Genomic DNA, 20763 nt, shown 5'->3' with positions numbered 1-20763 from the left:
CTCTCTATTTCTTCAGTGACCGGTGCCAGTTTCTTCGTCTTCAGCGGAGCACTTAAGCCGTCTTCTGGGTTCCTGGCAAAGTCGAGTATCGTAGAAGGTAAGTGAGAGCGAAGAAATACATAATAAAATGAGTTATAGGGGCTTCCTTAGACTCTTCCCAACCTCCTGCCCATGGGCTGAGACTCCTGGACAACCCCTTTAAGCAAAATGAAACGGATAATAGATCTGCATTCTTTATGTGCGTAGATGGAGTAATGGTTCAGATCACAGCGGAGAGCATGGACGCCCTAAGACAAGCCCTGAGGGAGATGAAAGACTTCACCATCACGTGTGGGAAGGCGGACGCCGAGGAGACGCAGGAGCACGTCTATGTGCAGTGGGTGGAAGATGACAAAAACTTCAACAAGGGGTAAAGGAGATGCGAGCTGTGCAATCCCGTATTATACTGATGGCCGCCATGTAGTTCTGGTCGTCTCTGCCGTCTCTTGTACCCATCATGCTCTTCTTTCTACAGGGTTTCCAGCCCTATTGACGGCAAGTCATTGGAGTCTGTTACCAGTGTCAAGATCTCCCATGGCTCAGAGTACAAAGCCAATGGCAAAATCATCCGTTGGACCGAGGTATGGGAAAGGGGGGAAGGGATATCCTGGATTATACCAATGAAGGTGCAAAACTGGCAGAAGAGACTAGTTCTGCCCCCTTCTTGCCCCATCTCTTTAGGTTGTTACTTCTGCCCCTTATTTGTTGATTAGACAACCCCTTTAAGTGGCTTTAAGGGTCGCAGTGAACACGTCCATGTGTCTGACCTCTACTATCAACCTAATGTTCATGGGGCCTGGTATTGCCTATCCAGAGAAGAGGAAGTCAGTATCAGATTGGGGGGGACTGACTGCCGAGACCCTCACTCACCTCTGTACTCAGTCTGTGGTTGGCATTGCCACAGAGATAAGCGGCAGCACACTTGCACTCCAAGGGGCACACCGGACCCGTATTCTTATGATCGGTGCGGTTCCAACAGGCAGACCCCCACCACTCAGACAGTTCTAGATCTTTGGACACTCCCTTTACTCCTTGATCACACTTGTCCACCATGTTGTCGTATTTCCATCAGGTATTTTTCGTGGACACTGAGGAACAACAGAGCGGCCTTAGTGATCCCGCCGACCACAGTCGATTGACCGAAAACGTGGCCAAAGCTTTCTGTCTTGCACTTTGTCCACATCTCAAGCTACTAAAAGAAGACGGGATGACCCGACTGGGGTTGCGGGTGACTCTGGACTCGGACCAGGTAAGACTTGAGATTGGAGGTATAAAGGTTATGGGCAGGGCTGTGGAGTCAGGAGGCAGGACCACCAACTCCGATGACTAACTCCTGACTCTGACACTTGCTTCGACTCCGACAGCCGTGGTCAGACAAGAGCAGGAAAAATCCTCGAATTCATTGATTCCTATGATAGTCGATGTCTCAAACTTTGTATTGACTATATAATCAATGTAATGAGAAACAATGTATCTTATTCTGAGAACGGAAACATTTTTCCGACTCTGACTCCACAGCCCTGCTGCCGGGTCACATGATGATGGGGTGAGGTGCAACGACAACAACATTGCTGAGGTTCCTGTTTTTCAGGTTGGATACCAAGCAGGAAGTAACGGGCAACCTCTGCCTCCTCGCTACACCCATGACTTGGACAGTGCCTTGGTGCCAGTGATACATGGGGGCACGTGCCAGATCAATGAAGGCCCGGTGACCATGGAACTCATTTTTTATATCTTGGAGAACATCTCCTAGGGGATGACACGAGCGTGTCCTCGAATACAAAAAAAACTGCCGCCGGCTGAACCATTTGCACTTTAATCACGGAAGATCCATGTTTCTTTTCTTTTGCTAACACTAGTACTAGGTCAGGGTGCGAGAGGCGGACGCGAGAATGATTTAAACCTTCTATGCATAGCCAATGGAGAGTGTCAAGTTGCACGGAGGGCGCACGGTGATGTGGAAATCCGCCGAGAAGGGCACTAGAGACGGAGACAGACCCTGATAGGTGCAACACAAAGAATATCCTATATCCAATCAGGAATCTCACTCTGACCTCATTGCAATCATCGCTGCAGACATTTCCCGCTCGCGTTCTCTATCACTGTTTCATTCTATCGAGTTTACACTGTTACAGACCAGCCTGAACCTCCGAATCCTTAACATACAATGCATGGCAAGGAGAGCGAGATCCGCAGCCTGTAGTGTCGGTATCACCTCCCAGCGCAAGTGCATGAAAGCAGTCGCTGGTGGCCGCGCTGGTTCTTATTTGCAAGGGCAGCAATATTATTTTATACTATTCAGGAGCGCACAAGTCTTTTCTGTTTTTGTTCCTTTTTTTTTATCGTCCGTGTCGTCGTCTCATGGATTTAGACGGAAGGAGACTGCGTCCGTACGAGAGGCGAGCCAATCCCGAGACTATGCGTTACGCAATTGATTACCAAACTCATACCCGACCCCGCGGCTCCTCCGGTGGACGGTAATGAGATTACGTTTACATTACATGTTCGTCTTTTAAGACCACATACTGCACTCTATATGTTACCGCGCCTTCCGGTATTTGCAATCCTACAGTGTTTCTGCCCTGGGGGAGGGGTAACCAGGCAGGATCCGGTATGACACTACCCATAGCGTACTATACTGTTACAGTGTGGCCATTGTTTAATACACCAAATAGACTGCTTTAATTTATTTACACAATATTTCGCTTCTAGGGGGCGATGTCGAGTCGCCGTCCTCTACACGGTCACCCGTGGTCCTGTTCATATTTATTCACCTCGTCCTACGTCTGTCCTTTTTCATAATAATTTTGCGGTGTCATTCCAATAATTAACCCTCTCATGTCCTTATGAAAACGGGAACTTTTGCTATAAACTGGAAACCCGAAATCCGGCGCCTGATTGAATGTGTTCCGTTACTGACGTGACCTTACAGAGGACCTCGCGACATGGATGTTTTTAGCAAACACTTGCAGTCACCTCAAACGTACAACTTTTGGAACGTTTTCTGCATTTTGCTGTTCCTCTGTTACTCCTCTTTGACAAGTGGGTGTTGCCTTTCTTCGTCAGCAGGTGTGTCGCTTCAGACTCGACTTTGTCCAATCAATACGGACGTTGTCTGAATGTGTGGAGTCACATCTTATTAAGAATGGGAAGTTTATTCATACATTTACAGGAGGAATAACAGAGGGACAGCGCAAAGATGCTGCAGAATTCTTATTTCAGGGGGGAGACGGGTATCTACTAAATCAGACATGTCAGGAGAGATGACAGGCCTCTTAGGAGGTTATGTATGGATTCAACTTCCAGTCAAACTCTCGCAGTAGTCCGTTTTGTTTCCTGTGGTTGCACCCTTAAAACAGGGCCATTCACTAATTTGTCAATAGCCGCCCCTCCGCTGATTCTAGTGCTTTTGGAATTTTTTCTCTAGCCCTCACCGTTCCAGAGTAAATCAGTGTTTAGTTTCAGCACCTAATATACTACTGTCGGGTGGGCGGAGCTGAGATGGTAGTCTGTGACCGCCCACCTGACAGTAACCAATCGGGTGCAGAAATGAATCGCACTGATTGCTCAGGAACGGTAGGGGCTAGAGAAATAATTCCAACTGTGCCAGAATCAGTGGAGCGTCCTGCTATTGACAATGTTAAGGCATTAGCTGTGAGGTTACATCATGGAAGATAGGAGGCGCTGCCACTGTGTCACTTTTTACAGGTTGACGACCCCGAGGCTAACCAGTATAATCACTTAGAACAATCTTCAGTAATAACGGTAACAGGTCAGTACAGGTCACTTCTATGCGGACCCTGGAATCAGTGCAGCATCTGCCATTGTTAAGTCTTGTGCTCTTACTTAACTGTATTTTTCACACAGCGTTGTAGGAACAGGCCGCCGCCCTGTCAGTGACCAGAAGAGCCGACAACCCGGATGCCGACAGCAAGAGCAGATAGTCCTGCTAATCGGTTGGTGCTTAATAACTGAAAGGGGTTTATGACATTAGGAAAACACATGACTGCTTCCGGAAACAGCGCCACTTCTGGTGTATGGGCTGTGACTGGTAGGATAGTGCAAGTCATTGGGGCTGAGGCGTCACCTGACTATTGGTATTAGGAAGCTGCATTAGGAACAATTCCCTTTAATAATATGGTCAACAAACGTTACATAAATGAATAGTACAGGTCACTAGAAGAAACTTTGTCATATATCTTAATAGAGAAAAATACTCCTTTCTCCACTTAAGAGGAAAATGCTCCTTTCTCCACTTTTCATGCTTTCTCTCCTTCTGAACTGATATTCACTCTGAAGTCTCTGCTTAAAGGGGTTTTCCATCAAAAACATGTATTCCCTATCCATAAAATAGTGCACTCTCTCCAGCAGGCCCGCAGACTTGAATGGAGCATGACGGTCTTGGGTGACCAGAGCTTCATTCAAGATGAGGGATTCGGGGTCCCTGCTCGGAGGCATATCCCCTGTCCTCACGTTACTGTCTCGCTTCAGCCGCTCATAGTCAGATTACAGCTCACACTGTCTATGGAAGGAGCGGGAGCCTGAGAGAGAGGAGAGACACAGGCAGAGTCTGCTGCAGCTAGGAAGTTTCTATCCAACCCCAAGTGACTTGTTGACATCAGTTCAGGTCAGTACTTATGTATAATGTCCTTGATGACCTTGTTGCTGTATTCGGGTGAGTTAGGGAGCAGATCTGTTTTCTCTATGTGCTGCTGTATATGGGAGACATGTTATCAGCTAGTCTCTACCGCCAGCTCAGTACAGGTCATACAAGAGCCAGAAATAATGTCACACATACTGTGCTATTGATTTATGCAACATTTTTGGAAAGGTTGAGTGCACTAAATGCCTCCATTGCACCCTGCGGAGATAAGGTGGAGGTCGAGTATGCAGCCCCTGCTCACAGGTACCGTGCAGGCTCAGCAGCGTCTATCCTACAATACACTTCTATAGCACCTGCAGAGAAAACCTCTACCCCAGGCGATAAATATTTGGTGGGTCGACAGCTGGTCCCTGCCCAGATCAGCTATTCAGGGGTATAGCTGGTCCGTGTAGGATACACAGCACTGGCGCTGGTCCTTGTCTAGTGGCCGGTACTGGGACTGGAGCCAATTGCTTTGGGCTCTGTGCTGTGTATAGTGCGGGTGTTGGAAGTGGCCCCATACAGCTGATCTGTGTGGGGGCCAACTGTTAACCCCTCTCCCTCCAGTCAATTATTTACATCTATCTATAAATGTGGTAAGGGATTAAAAACTGAAGCAATGACACAAAGTGTAGCGGAGAAGACAGCACCCCTTTCTACGCCATCCAGTGTACGCCCTGCGCCCTCAGATGTCGTCGCCGTCCCTCATTTCAGTGTTACATAATGTTCGTCCTCGCGGCGGCGGCGGAGGGCGAGGAGGTCTGATCGGGCTGCAGCAAGTAAGGCACAGGTGTAAAATTTGCAAAGAGCCATAGCCATAGCGTCATATCCCATAAGTCATGTTGTAGCAATATCCCTGGATTATGCAATCATGGTATGGGGGGGGGGGAGGGGGGATATAGGGGTGGTCTATGGAACCCCAAACCAGTATTAGCGATGTAATCCTCATGCTCTGTGTGTATAGGAGCCGACTGGGTGTTGGGATAGATAATATTCTCAGTATATAGTCATTATAGTCTTAGAGACTCCGCCGTCCCAGTCACCGGCCCCCGATCCCAGTATACTAGCCCCTGATCCCAGTATACCAGCCCCCGCCCCGTGTGTAAATAGGAATTTCTACAATGCTGATTCTCAGTCACTGTAAATCTGGGACATTATATAAGAAATCTCCTCTCTGCCTTTGTAACTCTGATACTGTCTTATGTGTTGGAAGATTAAACACGCCATCTGTCTTGTGTGTCCTGAATCCTGTTTTTTTTTTTTATTTCTCGTGTCTTCGTTTCTTGTCCATTATCTCACCAGTGTTCCTGTAACGCGCCGCGCCGAAAACCTTCATTTAATTTCCATGTAAACAGGTCAATGCACATAGATGGATGTGAGGAGGGGGGATGGAGCATTGTCCAGGGTCTGCCAGAAATGGCACCACTTTAGTTTAGTGGTTGGATCTGGTATTGCAGCACAGTCTCTGATCATAGGATGTGGCAATACCGGACACAACCCGTGGACCAAACTGTTGTGGGGGAGGTTGTACTATTATTCAGCCATCACCTATACACATGGGAGCAGCGGCTCAGGGTAGGGGTGCTGGTTTTCAATCACGTGATCCAGGGTGCAACCCTAAAACCCATATCGCGGTCCCGTAGACTCCACCGATCCAGCGATAAGTGTTGCAAAAAGGTGTCCAAGTAAAATGAGTTCCATTGGTGTGAATGGGGTCAATGCTACAGGAAGGTGAATGGGGCGGCTGCCAAAAGTTCTACAAGGTTGGGTGTGAATTGTATGTCCACGTATGGCGGACGCGCTGGTGGATAAAAGCAGAAAACCTTGACAGTCAAAGGAGATCTTCAAAAAAGTCGATCAGCACTTACTTGCTCAGTGGTTTAGTAGGGGGGGTTCTAACCCATCTCCCCCAAATTGCCCCACCTTGTCTCCAATGGTCACCCATAGACACCTGTATTATGAGGGATGGCCGAATACACTATTATAAGATAACCAGCCCCCCATAAGACTGGAGAAGCGGCAGCGCTGGGTCTGATCATGTAACCCAGATTCAGAATGCCCAAATGATAATGGACTCTCTAGAACACCCCTTTAAGTAAATCTAGAAGAACATGGCGTCCATAGCAGCACCACCCGCCCCCATAAACGGCGCTCACACCGATTTACGTAAACACGACCAAGCTGCATTACCAGACACCGCCTGTAGGCATCAATGGCGCTGTTTCTTAAAGACAATACTTGTTGCGACACACTCTTTCATACCCAGCCAGCATCGTGCAGGGTCACCATCTGGACCAGCATGTAATGTAATAGAAAATCTAAGATTTTAGAGCATTTTTGCCTCCAAAAATGGGAATTTCCTGCATGTTATTTGGGGGCCTCCACATCAAATTTAGGGTGAAAAATCTCCTTTTTATTATCTAAAGGGCAGTGTTGATATGGCAAAAACGTTACAGTGTAGCAACGTATCCTTGGAATATACTATGTTTCTTTTTTTTTTGGGGGGGGGGGTGACACCCTTGTGCCTCCTGTGTGTGCATGGATTGGCCCAGTTTCTGTGTTGCCCGTTGCATGCAACACATTTGCAGCATAAACACATATGATGGATGGCACATAGCGACACCATCCTCATTGGCTGGCCGGGATTACGGAAAAGGATCCACTTTTTATTTGGCGCCACCCTTTGTCCATGGCCACAAGGGGTAGTGCAGCTCAATTCTAATCCTGGCCAATCCCTTTAATTCACAATACACTATTGCTTTAACTTATGCAATCGCCTGGGGAGACCTGGCGAGTCGATATGATGCCTCTACACCCACGGGCAGCGCTTTTCAAGGGTATTAAGCATGTGACGAAACTTGCATGGCACCTTCACCCGCTATCACCGGATGTTATAAGCTCCCCGGGAAGATCCTACGATACCTCACTTGTTCTGATGCAAAGGTTACGTTGCTTGCTCCATTGGTCGGGTACAATCATTCTGTAACATGAGGTTTTTTTTGTTTTTTTTTTTGGTTTTGACTATAAAATGTATTTTTCTTTTAATAAAAAATATTTTATTTTGTAACGCAATATTGTATTTTCTATAAAGCACGAGCCTAAAAGCAGAGAGACGTAAAAGGTGCCCCGCTCCACTTTATTTTTTACTATACAGTAAGTACAATATCTCTATATAGTACCGTCCAGGAAGGCAATAAATAAAAACAAAAATGGCTTCCTTAAAGTCTAACTGAACTCTCAGACAACGTCGAGTTTCTGGCAGGATTTGTATCCGTTATAGATTTTGTAATAACTTTATTGACAGGTTTGGCTCCTTTGTGTGAAATCCTGCAGGATTTCACCCAAAGGAGGAGACGGTCAATTCAGATGGCTATATCTCAGGCACCGTGCAACATAGAAACTTGCATTTGGTGTCATATGAAAGAGGAGATTCTCATCTTCCCTTGATATTATGGATGATTTCCAGGGATATCACTGGATTGGGATATTAATATGCAGCTACAGCTATACAGATCACAACCAGTGATATTGCTGGAAATCATACAGATAGTACTGAATCCATAATATCAATGAAACGTGAGACTCTCCTCTTTCATAGGACACCAAAAGCAAGTTTCTATGTTGTACAAGGCCTGAGATATAGCCATTTGAATGGACCCGTCCCCTGTCCTTTGTGTGAAATCCTGCAGGATTTCACACAAAGGACAGGGGACGGTCAATTCAGATGGCTATATCTCAGGCACCGTGCAACATAGAAACTTGCATTTGGTGTCATATGAAAGAGGAGATTCTCGTCTTCCCTTGATATTGTGGATGATTTCCAGGGATATCATTGGTTAAAAACACAGTTGGGATTAGGATATTTATATGCAGCTACAGCTATACAGATCCCAACCAGTGATATCGCTGGAAATCATACAGGTAGCACAGAATCCATAACATCAATGAAACGGGAGAATTTCCTCTTTCATAGGACACCAAAAGCAAGTTTCTATGTTGTACAAGGCCTGAGATATAGCCATTTGAATGGACCGTCCCCTTCCCTTTGTGTGAAGTTCTGCAGGATTTCACACAAAGGAGCCAAATCTGTTAATAAAGTTATTACTGATACAAATACTGTCAAAAAACCAAAAGTTGTCCAAAAGTTTAGTTACACTCTTAACAGTCTGAACATTTACACTTTACAAGTGGCACAAACATCTCAACTATGGGGAGAAACTTAAAAAAAAAAAAAAATTATGGCAACAACATTTGTGGCGGAGGGCTGTGACCGGGAGACGTGTTTGGCCTGAAAGAGTTAATCTGCATATGACTTGCTTGACTTTTTCCAGCTGTTGCAAAGCTGCACCTCCCAGCATGCACTGTCCAGTACTTTTGCAACAGCCAGAGACCCAAAGGTTGGGGACCATTGCTGTAGAGACACAGCCCGTCTTAAAGAAAATCTTTCACCACCTCCAGTTCTTTGCGTCCTTTAATAAGTGCCCCTCCGTTATTCTGGTGCAGTTGGAATTTTTTCTCTAGTGCCTGCTGTTCTGGAGAAATCAGCACAGTTAGTTTTGGTGCCTGAGATGTTAACTAGACTCCCTAATGGCATGTGGGTGAAGTCTTGCAGGAAGGGGGCGTGACTCAGATCTTGTGCTATTTGAACGGCGCTGAGTCACGCCCCCTTGCTCTTGCACTGTCTGCCCCTGGAGCTGAGTCACGCCCCCTGCCTCTGGAGCTCAGTCACGCCCCCTTGCTCCTACACAGTCAGCCCCTGCAGCTGAGTCACGCCCCCTTGCCTACCTCCACCCACTTGCTATTAGAGAGTCTAGTTAGTATATTCGGCACCCAAACAAACAGCACTGATATCTCAGGAACGGTGGGAGCTACAGAAAAAATTCCAACTGTTCCAGGATCAGTAAAGAGAAGCCTAATAGAGGATGAAAGGGGGTGGAGGGGGTGAGAGGTCCTCTTTAAAAGGCACACAAAAAAGACAAAGCTGGAAACATATGTAATGGAAATCAATGACCCCACAGTCTACAGACTGAATCGGTTAAAGGCACTTACAGGGACAGGCTGCAGGATCAAACCTCTCCCTGCCAGAGTAGTCATGCTCGTGTCATCCCTCCTTCGCTGAAGAAGTGGACTGTGCCCCCCTAGTCGGGGCGATTCAACACCAGCCGCTTCTCCAGGGCACAAACCTATGTCAGTTCCGAGGGGGGTTTCGTCTGTATCTTGCTTACAGGTCAGCTATGTGAGCACAATGAGCTGTGCAGAGATTGGGAGAACCAACGTTTCAGCACCAGAAGCAAATCCATAGTCAGAACTCCCCTTCCCCCACAAGAGGCTTTGCACGGCATTGTGTAGGGGGGGGGGAGGGGTTCATCGATAAACCCGTTTGGGGGTTTTGTAACCAAGCCCAGGTCAGCAGCTGGTAGATTGGTTGCTGTACATTCTGGGTTTTGTATCATGCTCGTCCACTGGGCTCGGACCATCGAGATCCTGAATTACATTCAACGCATGAAAAGCCAGAGGTTACGTGAGGGCGACACCGGGTTACATTGTTAGTAAGGTACAGCGGCGGCCGGCTCGGTGTACGGGCCGCAGCGGACATTCTGCATTGATAAATTCACGTGATCCTTGGATCCAGACGGCGGGCCGCTGACGTGCTTTGACGCTGTGGGAGATCCTTTGGTATGTAACTCCTCAGCCTGCAGGCTGGCAAGGGTGTGAAAGGGCAGCATCTTCATTGCACGGGCGCCCGTCTTCCTCCATCGCCACATCTCACTGTGTAGTTATAGAAAGGAAATAAATGAGTCCTTGGGGATATTTACGAAGACTGGCGTTACTAATGGCAGTCGTCATATCTCCGGAGCCGGCGGAGAATGCGCATTATAACGGCTATTGTTTGGGGTGCAGCTCCTGGTCCTAGAGTAGGCCGTGACCTGTTTATATCTTACAGCCTCCCCTCTAACAAGCCAAGTTCATTACATAATAAGATTAACCCTTTCCCGCCGATGGCATTTTTTGATTTTCGTTTTTGACTCCCCTCCTACTAAACCCCATAACTTTTTTATTTCTCCGCTCTCAGAGCCATATGAGGTCTTAATTTTTCCTGGGACAAATTTTTCTTCACGATGCCACCATTGTTTATTCTATATAATGTAATGGGAAGCTGGAAAAAAATTCAGAATGGGGTGGATTTGAAGAAAAAATGCATTTCTGCGACTTTCTTAGGGGCTTCGGTTTTACGGCGTTCACTGTGCAGCCAAAATGACCTGTCCCCTGTATTCTGTGTTTCGGTACGATTCCGAGGATACCAAATTTATATGGTTTTATTTACATTTTGACCCCTTAAAAAAAAATCCAAAACGGTGTTTAAAATTTTTTTTCTAAAAGTCGCCATATTCTGACAGCCGTAACTTTTTTATACATCCGTGTACGGGGATGCATAGGGCGTATTTTTTTGCGGGACCGGGTGTACTTTTTAGTTCTACCATTTTTGGGAAATGTTATTGCTCTGATCACTTTTTATTCTAATTTTTATCAGAATCAAAAGTGAAAAAACGGCGGTTTGGCGCTTTTGACTATTTTTCCCAATATGGCGTTTACCGAACAGGAAAAATATTTTTATAGCTTTGTAGAGCGGGCGATTTAGGACGCGCGGATACCTAACATGTATATGTTTCACAGTATTTAACTACTTTTATATGTGTTCTAGGGAAAGGGGGGTGATTTGAATTTTTAATCCTTTTTTTAAAAAAAAATTACCGTATTTTTCGGACTATAAGACGCACTTTTTTTCCCCAAAATTTCGGAGGAAAATGAGGGTGCGTCTTATAGTCTGAATGTGGGTTTGCAGCATGGCCGCGCTACTGCCACCGCTGGTTTTCTTCCGCGGCAGGAACGTGGCAATCTGCAAGCCCCGGCAGCTAAGACAGTCCCCGGCATCTGCTGTAATAGACCGGCGGATGCCGGGGAGTGTCTTAGCTGCCGGGGCCTGCTGATTGCCACGTTCCTGCCGCTGAAGAAAACCAGCGGTGGCATGCTGTAAATCCGCTCCTCCTAACTGACTGCCGCAGGTCCCGGCAGTCAGTTAGCCCCGGGGCCGGTCCCCACCGGCCCCATACCTTCAGTGCTGCAGGCCGGCTCCTGCACGGCGAGGCCGCAGGAGCCGACCTGTTCCGATGACAGCCGGGAGCCTAATGAAGGCTCCGAGGCTTGTCATAGATATATATTACTATCGCGGCTGGTCTATGACCCTCCGCGATAGTAATGTATAGAATCTCCCATAGACGGCAATACACTTGTATTGCCGTCTATGGGACTTGCAATCAAATGATTGCAGGTTCAAGCCCCCTAGGCGGGGGATAATAAAATAGTAAAAAAAAAAAAAAAAAAAAACACTTAAAAAAATATAATAAAAAATAAAATAAATAAAAGTTCACCTCCTTTCCCTAGAATACATATAAAAGTATAACATTACTGTGAAACATACACATTAGGTATCCCTGTGTCTGAAAATGCCCGGTCTACTAATATTTTTATGTATAGTGAACGTCAAAATCAAAAGTGCTAAACTGCCGGGTTTTTCTCTCTGTTTTGCCTCTGAATTAAATAAAAGGTGATCTAAGCAATAAACATTTCCCAAAATGGTATATCTAAAAAGTACACCTGGCCCCACAAAAAAAACACTCTATGCATCCCCGTACAGCTGCAGGGTCACCTGTCAATGTGGCCTTGCAGCTGTTCCAAAACTACAACTCCCATATATTAAATATTTTACCATTTTTTGCCTGAAAATTTTTTTTCCCCCATTTTTCTCCTCTAAAACCTGGGTGCGTCTTATAGTCCGAAAAATACGGTATATATTTTTTTTCACTTTTTTATTTTTTTTGCATTTATTAGACCCCCCTAGGGGTGTTGAACCCCAGGAGGTCTGATCACTAATGCAATGCATTACAATGCTAATGCAATAAATCATAATTTCTTTTGCAGGCTGCATAGACCAGCATGCAAAAGAGACTGCAGCCCGGCCACGGAGCCTTTACAAGGCTCCCGGCTGTTATGGAAACGTGACGTCGGCCCTGGAGCTTGCAAAATGGCGGCAACTATGCGCCTTTGACTGAGATGCCGGAGGGGTTAATGCCTCCGATCGTTCCGGAGACCGATCAGAGGCATTAGCGCTGGCTGTATACTGTGTAACACAGTAGACACCCGGCGGCTATGGCGGCCGCCCAACTCCTGGGCAGCTGCCATGGTTAAACACCCGACATGCGCCGTACTAGTACGGCGGATGTCGGGAAAGGGCTAAAGGGGTTTTATCAGAAGGCTCATGGGGCCTGACTGTTAGAGCCGCACCGATCATCTGATTAAAGGTGCTGCGCCCATCGTGTAGTGGCCATGAATGGTACTGCAACTGAAAAGCAGCCGCCTCTTCAGTCCGGTGTCAGACACCCCACAATCTGATAAGTCGTCAATATTAAAGTCCTAAAACACCCCTTTAATTCTAATAATTACCTTTCTTGTTACTGGATCCATCACCAGCCATTTCTCGGTCACCGTCTGAAGGTCTTGGCCATTGAGAGGTTCTCGCAGCCTAATCTTTACCTCCAGCTTCCCCCCTGTTGGTTTTCTTCCATCGAATACCTGAAATGAGAAGATTATTATTATTATTATTATTAGAGCAGCCATCTTTAACGGGATTTAATCTATCTCCATGTCAAGGTCGTAGAGGACACCATCTATAGTGTATATAGCGCTATATACCGCACAGCAGAGGTCACGGCTTTCCTCGGATGAGATACAGTCAGGGTTGTCTTACATTAGGGAAAAGTGTCTCATCCCCCTCTGACCATCCCCCCAGTCCAGCCCGATACTGCAGCTCAGTAAATGGTGTGCAATACCAGACCAAGCCGGTGTGTGGCGTTGTTTCTGCAGAAAGAAACGCTGACCCCTTTTTACTCATCTCAAACCTTCCCTTTAATAAACATGTGGTCAGTGTTAGCATTCTGTTTTCAGTCTGGACGGTCTCACCCGGGAGAAGTCCCTACTAATAACACATTCACCTCCACAATCTCCCGGATTTCGCACTGCGTCTCCAGCTTGTCCAGTTTCACGCTGGCGGTGCCGATCTGTTTGTCGCTCTTCAGCAAGAATACTCTGAGATAGAAGAAGAGGAGGAATGAATACAAGAAGAAGACGACTGTGATCCCTACACACACTGGATAGTAATGCAGGCGATCCCTACTCTCACCTGGAGTAATACTGGATAGTAATAGATTATGGGGACAATGTGGAGACTTATACAGCCATAGTCGCTCCACTACAAGGGAACATGGGCAGGGGCAGATCCAGGGCCGGGCGAGCCAGACCCAGCGCCGCACCTCTAATGGGGGCGATTTTTTTTAAATTTTATTTCTATGAACCGGTGCAGGAGAACTGCCACTCTCCGTGGTACGTCTACGTATCAGCGTAGGCGGTGTCACACATCTCCTGTGAGTATTACTGCATTGTATTTATTGTAATGGCAGAAAATATGAATTGCATTTTTAGGGCTAATTTTTTCAAAAAATCCTGGAGGGGACCCCCAGACCCCCTGGTAAGTAGGGCCCTGCCAAAGTCAATTGCCCAGGGCCCCGCAAAGCCTGGCTCCGCCACTGATCATGGGAGGACTATGCAAATCTGTCTCCCAAGATGTAAATAGGGAGACAGTGCCTCTGTTATGCTGCCCTCTATAGGAAGCACACTGAACATCATGCCCGACTTTCCCAGAAGCCTTTACTGCATAATGTGGGATTTTTACCAAGTCAGTTTCTCAGCTACAGACGGACGTTTCGGTCTGGTTGAACCTCGTCAGCGCAGCGTAGAGAGAACTGATAGTAATAGTGATGATCCCTACACAACTGGATAGGAATATGGCGATCCCTACACACATACTATACTAATAGTCCTAGTCATAGTGCACATTATGTAATACATTTTTAGAGATCCCTGCGCCCATTGAGGAGATATAATAATGATCCCTGTGCACATTTGGAATACCAATGGTCCCTATAGACACAGGGACCTTTCCTCCTGTGCGGCTCATTTATTAGGCGCTGGGTACCTTGTGCTATATGAGGCGCACCCTCCACCCCATCTATGTGAGTAACTACAGAGGAGACCCCGATGGAGATCTCATCTCAGGTAAGAGAGTATTGGGATCAGTTCCCCTCTATAAGTGCCCGGCGTGCCTCATTAACCCTTGTACCAACCTACAGAGGAATACCTGAGGCCGGAGGCCCGGGCGGCGCACACTCACCCCTTATGGTAGATCTCGAACTTGATGCCTTTGGCCTGGACCACCCTCTTGAAGCCTCTGTGGTTACGGTTAATGTTCAGCTTAAAGGACTGTTCATATTCTGAGGGAAGGAAGAAAAAAAAAATCCCGAAAATAATAAAATATCCAACACTAAGAGATATCACTAGTACAAGGACGAGGGGCAACCTGAAGCTCATGGGTCCTACAGCAAAATCTGATCTGGGGCCCCTACCTTGTGCCATTTAGTATATTGGCATATTTTATATGGCAGAGGGACCTGTAGGGTCCAGGGCCTGGTGATGACCGTACCCCCGCATCCCCTATAGATATGCCAATGGGGCTGGAGCATTTAGTGCATCAGCCAGCAGCCACCACTAGAGGGAGCCAGCCATACACGCTCCTGCTGGGGAATGACTCTGGACAGAATCAGTCTCCTTCCCCTCTGGCAGCTGACATTATAGTCCCTTTCCTACGCTCTCCTAACAGATGAGATGCCACTGTATTAGGACTAGTGCACCATTATCCATGTATTGGACGCCATGGCCGCAGGACATACAGACCTGGAGAGTTGGTGTTCTTAACAACGTAGGTTTTATTCTTCTGAGGCTGTTCCTGTGAAACAAACGGGAGAGGTTACATAAGCGTAGCGGGATATCCGCCATGTCCGGGCACCAGCCCATAGAATAGCCAGAATATAACGGAGCGATACCGGAACATTAACAGCACTGACATGTGGTTCATGGTCGGGAATGGATAATGATCTATCCCCATGTTTAGGGTTTGACACCTGAACCCCGCACCGATCAGCTGATTCATGTATGGCCGGTATAAAGGCGCCACCATTGCAGTGTACAGAGACAGAAGCCATATACAATGCATAGCAAACCGGCTGGTTCAGTTGTTGGTCCCCGCCAATCTGATGCTACAGACCCCACCCTGAGGTCTTGACAACCTCCTAACCCATTATAGGTCTCTTACCGTACTTGGATATGGAAATTCGAACTTGACAAACGCATGTAAGTCATTGGGGGCCATTCCTGGAGAGGAGACAAAGACACCATAAGCAGAAGACAAGCGCGAGACCTCGAGAGCAGCCGGAGAGAGGAGGAACACCTAGGGCCGAGATATGGTCAGAGCCTCACCTGATGGGGCCGGGAGGTTAATGCCACGGACTACAATGAGCAGCATCTCGGTACTACTGAGCTCCGAGAAGACTCTGCGGAAGGAAGAGAAAGTGATATTATCGGCCCATATAGAACTGCGGTGCATAGCCAGTGTCTAATGGGGGCCCGGGGGGGGTCTGAAATCCAGCTCATGTCCCCTCCTGCGTGTCTTATGTGGGTGTCTGGCTAAGGCCTCAATATGGCGGACAATTCAGCAATAAGGGCTCCCCCATCTGGCCATATTATGATCTACATATTATACTGATGCCTACCCTTAGGGGGCGATGTAATTCTTGGACCCCCCCCTTCCACAAACACAGACCTGCTGGTCATGGCGATCTATCTAGTTCCCTGTGATACCAGGCACAGCGCTGTACATTTGGAAGTGCCTGTGCTAGCTACTGCAGCTCAGTCCCATTCAAGTGAGTGGGACTGTGCTGTAATACCAGGTACAGCCACTATCAAAAGTACAGCGCTGTGCATGGAAACAGTGCTCAAATGGGAGTCTAACCAACACCGATCTAAAATTGATACTGAACCTAAGGATAGGCCATCAATATTAAAGCACCAGAAAATCCCTTTAAATCAGTATTTCAGGGCTATAACATTGATATCTAACTTTAGGATAACCCAACAATATTAGATTTAGGATGCTTTGGATTTTCGGGTACAATAACCAGAAGGAGCCCATCCCCTACATGGTCTGCCAGGCACAGCGCCATACTGTGGGTGGTGGCCGTGTCTGGTATTACAGCCCTGTCCCGGTCACCTGGTAAGCAGCACATGGAGTAATGTTGGGCGATACCTGACAATCTTCAGTGTCTTGTCCTCGAAATGATAGGGAGGAGGATCCAGGCCCTGAGCTTGTGATAAATGGAGGATCTCACAGTTTTTCTTGCAATCTTCTGCCATTTTCTCAAACCTGAATCGAAAAGACAAGTAAAGTAAGAGACTGACTGTACACTGAGGATAGGTCATGTGATCGGTGCGGGTCCAACACCCAGGACCGCCACAGATCAGCTGATTATCATAGTCGATGAGGGTGGATAAAGACAGAAGCCCAACCTATGTCTAGGATGCGACCTCGCCAATAAACAATCAGCACAGCACTGTATGTATCATAGGGCCTGTGCTTGGTATTGTAACTCAGGCCCATTCACTTGAATGGGACTGAGCTGCTACTATACAAAGTCACTAATGATTGTGACAACATCAGCACAGGGAAGAGGCGGCCGTATCTTCAACAGCGAGGGTCTGGAGTCCGGTTAGGTCATCAATATGCAAATCCAGGAAAGCCCCTTTAATAGTCACTCAAATATAACTCCATCAATATTTAAAGGGATTTTCCAGATGTGTCTTCAACTACAGCTCGGCCATGCATTCCCTTGAACTGCAGTACCAGGCCCCACCACACTCGCATGGATGTCGCTGTGCCATGTACTGCAGTGCGGGTGTTACAGACCTTTCCCCGTTTTTCTGCTGTTGGTCCCAAACAAGTCATATCAAAAGTTAAGGAGACTCACCTTGTAGTTTCTGCCACGTTCCCCATGTGTGTGAACTGCTTAGAATATCTCATGCATTTCTAGGGGAAAGAAAATAAAATGATGGAGATCAGAGAACAAGAGAAAGAGGAGCCCGGAGAGCACAAAGGGTTAAACATGGTGCCACTAAAATGTGTCGCTGGGCTCCGGGTGTTCAGGTCATTTACTGGGCTCTGGGTTTTTGCACGCGCTCTTGTATAAGAGTCTTTGTGTAGATTTGGGATGTTTGTGCGCCGCACGACTTCATATGACGTACACATTATATGTTATGGCAATTCTGATTGGAAGTGACGCCTTAAAGGCCACACTAATCCAAATGGCAAGCAAAGGATTTTGTATAGGACAACTTCTAATGGGGCATATGGACAGCGAAGAGGGGGTCACCGCTAGGTACTCCATTATATTAGTCAGACCCATCCTGACTAAATATTAAATAGTTAACAATTAAAGAGGACCTTTCACCATATCTGGGCACATGCAGTGTTATATACTGCCAGAAAGCCAACAGTGCGCTGAATTCAGCGCACTGTCGGCTTTCCCGATCCGTGCCCGGTGTAAAGCGCTATCGGTCCCGGTACCGTAGCGCTTTACAGTCAGAAGGGCGTTTCTGACCATTAGCCAGGAACGTCCTTCTGCCTCGCGGCGCCAATCGCGCTGTGCTGTGGAGCGGGGAGGAACGCCCCCTCCCTCTGCTCACACAGCTTGTCCGTAGACTAGCATTATCAGCAGAGGGAGGGGGCGTTCCTCCCCGCTCCACAGCACAGCGTGATAGGCGCCGCGAGGCAGAAGGACGTCTCTGGCTAATGGTCAGAAACGCCCTTCTGACCATAGAAGAGCTACGGTACCGGACCGTAAGCTCTTCACACCGGGCACAGATCGGGAAAGCCGACAGTGCGCTGAATTCAGCGCACTGTCAGCTTTCTGGCAGTATATAGAACTGCCTGTGCCCAAAAGTGGTGAAAGGTCCTCTTTAAAGGGGTTTTCCAGGCTAAACAACTGATGACTAATCCTTAGGATAGATCATCAATAGCTGATCGGCAGGGGTCTGACACTCGTCCGGCTGATCAGCTGCTTGATGCTGTGGCATTCAAATGAGTGCTGTGGCCTCTTCACCACTTACCAAGCACAGCGCCGCATATCCTTACAATGGCTGTGCTCGGTACTGCAGCTCAGTTCGCTCACTTCAAAGGGACAGAGCTGCGCTCAGGGCATGTGACCGATGACCTGTGAAGCAGACAGTCACTGCAACTTCAAACAGCTGATCTGCAGGGGTTCTGGGTGTTGTACCCTCACGGATCTGTCATGGATGACCTATCCTAAGTCCTGGAAAACCCCTTTAAAAGTATAATTGGGTCCTGCTGTATAATCCGCAAACTTAAAGGGGACATCACTTTATATTAGAAATGGAAATTTGCACCTCCAAGGAAAAAAATGGCGAAATATTTAGGCGGTTCTGGCACCTACCTCATGTTGCTCCTGAAGCAGCTTTATCAACTGAGCATAAACCTCATCCGAGTTCTGTGGCGGTCTGCTGTCCTCATGTTCTACCACTACAAAGTCATTGTCCTCATCCATGGGGGGAGGAGGTACCTGCGAGAGAGTGCGAATACCGACCAATGAATAGAGGTTACAAAACAAAGGAGCGATTCCAAGGAGGGAGCAGATACTAAAGGTCAAAAAATACAAAAAACTACCTACAACTTGTGTTAATACACTGCATGTCCTGTCCTGTAGGAGTACTGTACCCTAGAGCTGCATTCACGATTCTGCTCCCTGTCACTGGAAACCTATTTTACTATATACTATTATTACTGTATATATTTTTATGACAATTTATAAAATGTAGATACTAAACTAGCCAGGAATTGAGAGATTTCAGCTATGAAGCCTGGAGAATTGTGAGTGCAGCTCTGGGCATCAGTGGTCAAGTGGGGCAAGTCATCGTCATGAGACCCCAGGGTAAAATAATAGCAGTCCCAGTTCAGACCAGGAGTTACTGCCTGTGTTCTTAGTTCACAGCTAAAATCACCCCAGAGTACAATAAGGATTCATGGGTCACACACCCCAGATATGTTGGATTTGTCCAAGTCTAAAATTTTTGGAATTTGAATATAGGGATCACAATATACATTTTTTTCCCCTATCAGTATGTCTTTGTAGAATGGGAGGAAATCCACGCAATCACGGGGAGAACATACAAACTCCTTGCAGATGATGTTCCTGGCAGGATTCGAACCCAGGACTCCAGCGCTGCAAGGCTACAGTGCTAACCACTGAGCCACCGTGTTGCCCAAGAAAATTTGTAACTACTCCAGCTTGTTCTGAAGCAGTTGGTTCATCGCTATCAATGTAGATGAAATTGTGCACAAAGCTGAAGATCTGCTCTGAGCTCTTGGAGGTTCTGACCTTGCTGATGTCCACCAGGGTCCCACCCTTGAGTTGGTCTATTGAGGCCTGAAGAACATGGGCGACTCTCATGTGTTGTTTGGCCAGGTCCAGGTCATTCCTCTGCTTGGCTTGTAGAGCGGCTTTTCTGTATTGTCTTCTGCGGTTCTCCAAGAACTCCATCTGCTCTTGTACTGAAATAGTGAGAAGGACAGGACTGATGATGTTGGTGGTCTCGGTGTAGTGAGAGGGACAGGACTAGTGTTGGTGGTCTCGGTGTAGTGAGAGGGACAGGACTAGTGTTGGTGGTCTCGGTGTAGTGAGAGGGACAGGACTAGTGTTGGTGGTCTCGGTGTAGTGAGAGGGACAGGACTAGTGTTGGTGGTCTCGGTGTAGTGAGAGGGACAGGACTAGTGTTGGTGGTCTCGGTGTAGTGAGAGGGACAGGACTAGTAATGGTGGTCTCGGTGTAGTGAGGGATAGGACTAGTGTTGGTGGTCTCGGTGTAGAGAGGACAGGACTAGTGTTGGTGGTCTCGGTGTAGTGAGAGGGACAGGACTAGTAATGGTGGTCTCGGTGTAGTGAGGGATAGGACTAGTGTTGGTGGTCTCGGTGTAGAGAGGACAGGACTAGTGTTGGTGGTCTCGGTGTAGTGAGGGATAGGACTGTGAAGGTAGACCATGTCCATTCTTATTTTTATACATGCTTT

The 20763-nt window shown here is 47.2% G+C and overlaps 2 protein-coding genes across 3 annotated transcripts in view; one reads left to right on the top strand and one right to left on the bottom strand.

The window, feature by feature from the left end:
• The window catches only part of ZFYVE9 (zinc finger FYVE-type containing 9), a 33836-nt gene extending 26661 nt beyond the window's left edge, over positions 1-7175 (top strand). The window contains exons 14-18 of one of the 2 annotated variants that reach the window (XM_075287067.1): positions 17-97; positions 247-409; positions 515-620; positions 1112-1288; positions 1631-7175. In XM_075287067.1, the coding sequence (XP_075143168.1) occupies positions 17-97; positions 247-409; positions 515-620; positions 1112-1288; positions 1631-1792 (689 nt within the window). In that variant the 3' untranslated portion in view covers positions 1793-7175. The remainder of the gene's footprint in view (positions 1-16; positions 98-246; positions 410-514; positions 621-1111; positions 1289-1630) is intronic. The other variant, XM_075287068.1, reaches the window with a different exon arrangement.
• A 634-nt stretch (positions 7176-7809) lies between these two features.
• CC2D1B (coiled-coil and C2 domain containing 1B) overlaps positions 7810-20763 on the bottom strand; it is a 29225-nt gene continuing 16271 nt past the window's right edge. Inside the window, exons 15-25 of the mRNA XM_075287665.1 lie at positions 20077-20249; positions 19135-19260; positions 17653-17711; positions 16935-17051; positions 16109-16182; positions 15945-16003; positions 15527-15578; positions 14967-15066; positions 13732-13825; positions 13184-13312; positions 7810-10450 (exon numbers count right to left, since the gene is read on the bottom strand). Coding sequence (XP_075143766.1) covers positions 10448-10450; positions 13184-13312; positions 13732-13825; positions 14967-15066; positions 15527-15578; positions 15945-16003; positions 16109-16182; positions 16935-17051; positions 17653-17711; positions 19135-19260; positions 20077-20249 — 986 coding nt within the window. The 3' untranslated portion in view covers positions 7810-10447. The remainder of the gene's footprint in view (positions 10451-13183; positions 13313-13731; positions 13826-14966; positions 15067-15526; positions 15579-15944; positions 16004-16108; positions 16183-16934; positions 17052-17652; positions 17712-19134; positions 19261-20076; positions 20250-20763) is intronic.

This window comes from Leptodactylus fuscus, chromosome 9, assembly GCF_031893055.1.
Source record: "Leptodactylus fuscus isolate aLepFus1 chromosome 9, aLepFus1.hap2, whole genome shotgun sequence".
In the NCBI taxonomy this organism is placed as follows: domain Eukaryota; kingdom Metazoa; phylum Chordata; class Amphibia; order Anura; family Leptodactylidae; genus Leptodactylus; species Leptodactylus fuscus.
This window is presented reverse-complemented; position numbering and strand designations above follow the sequence as displayed.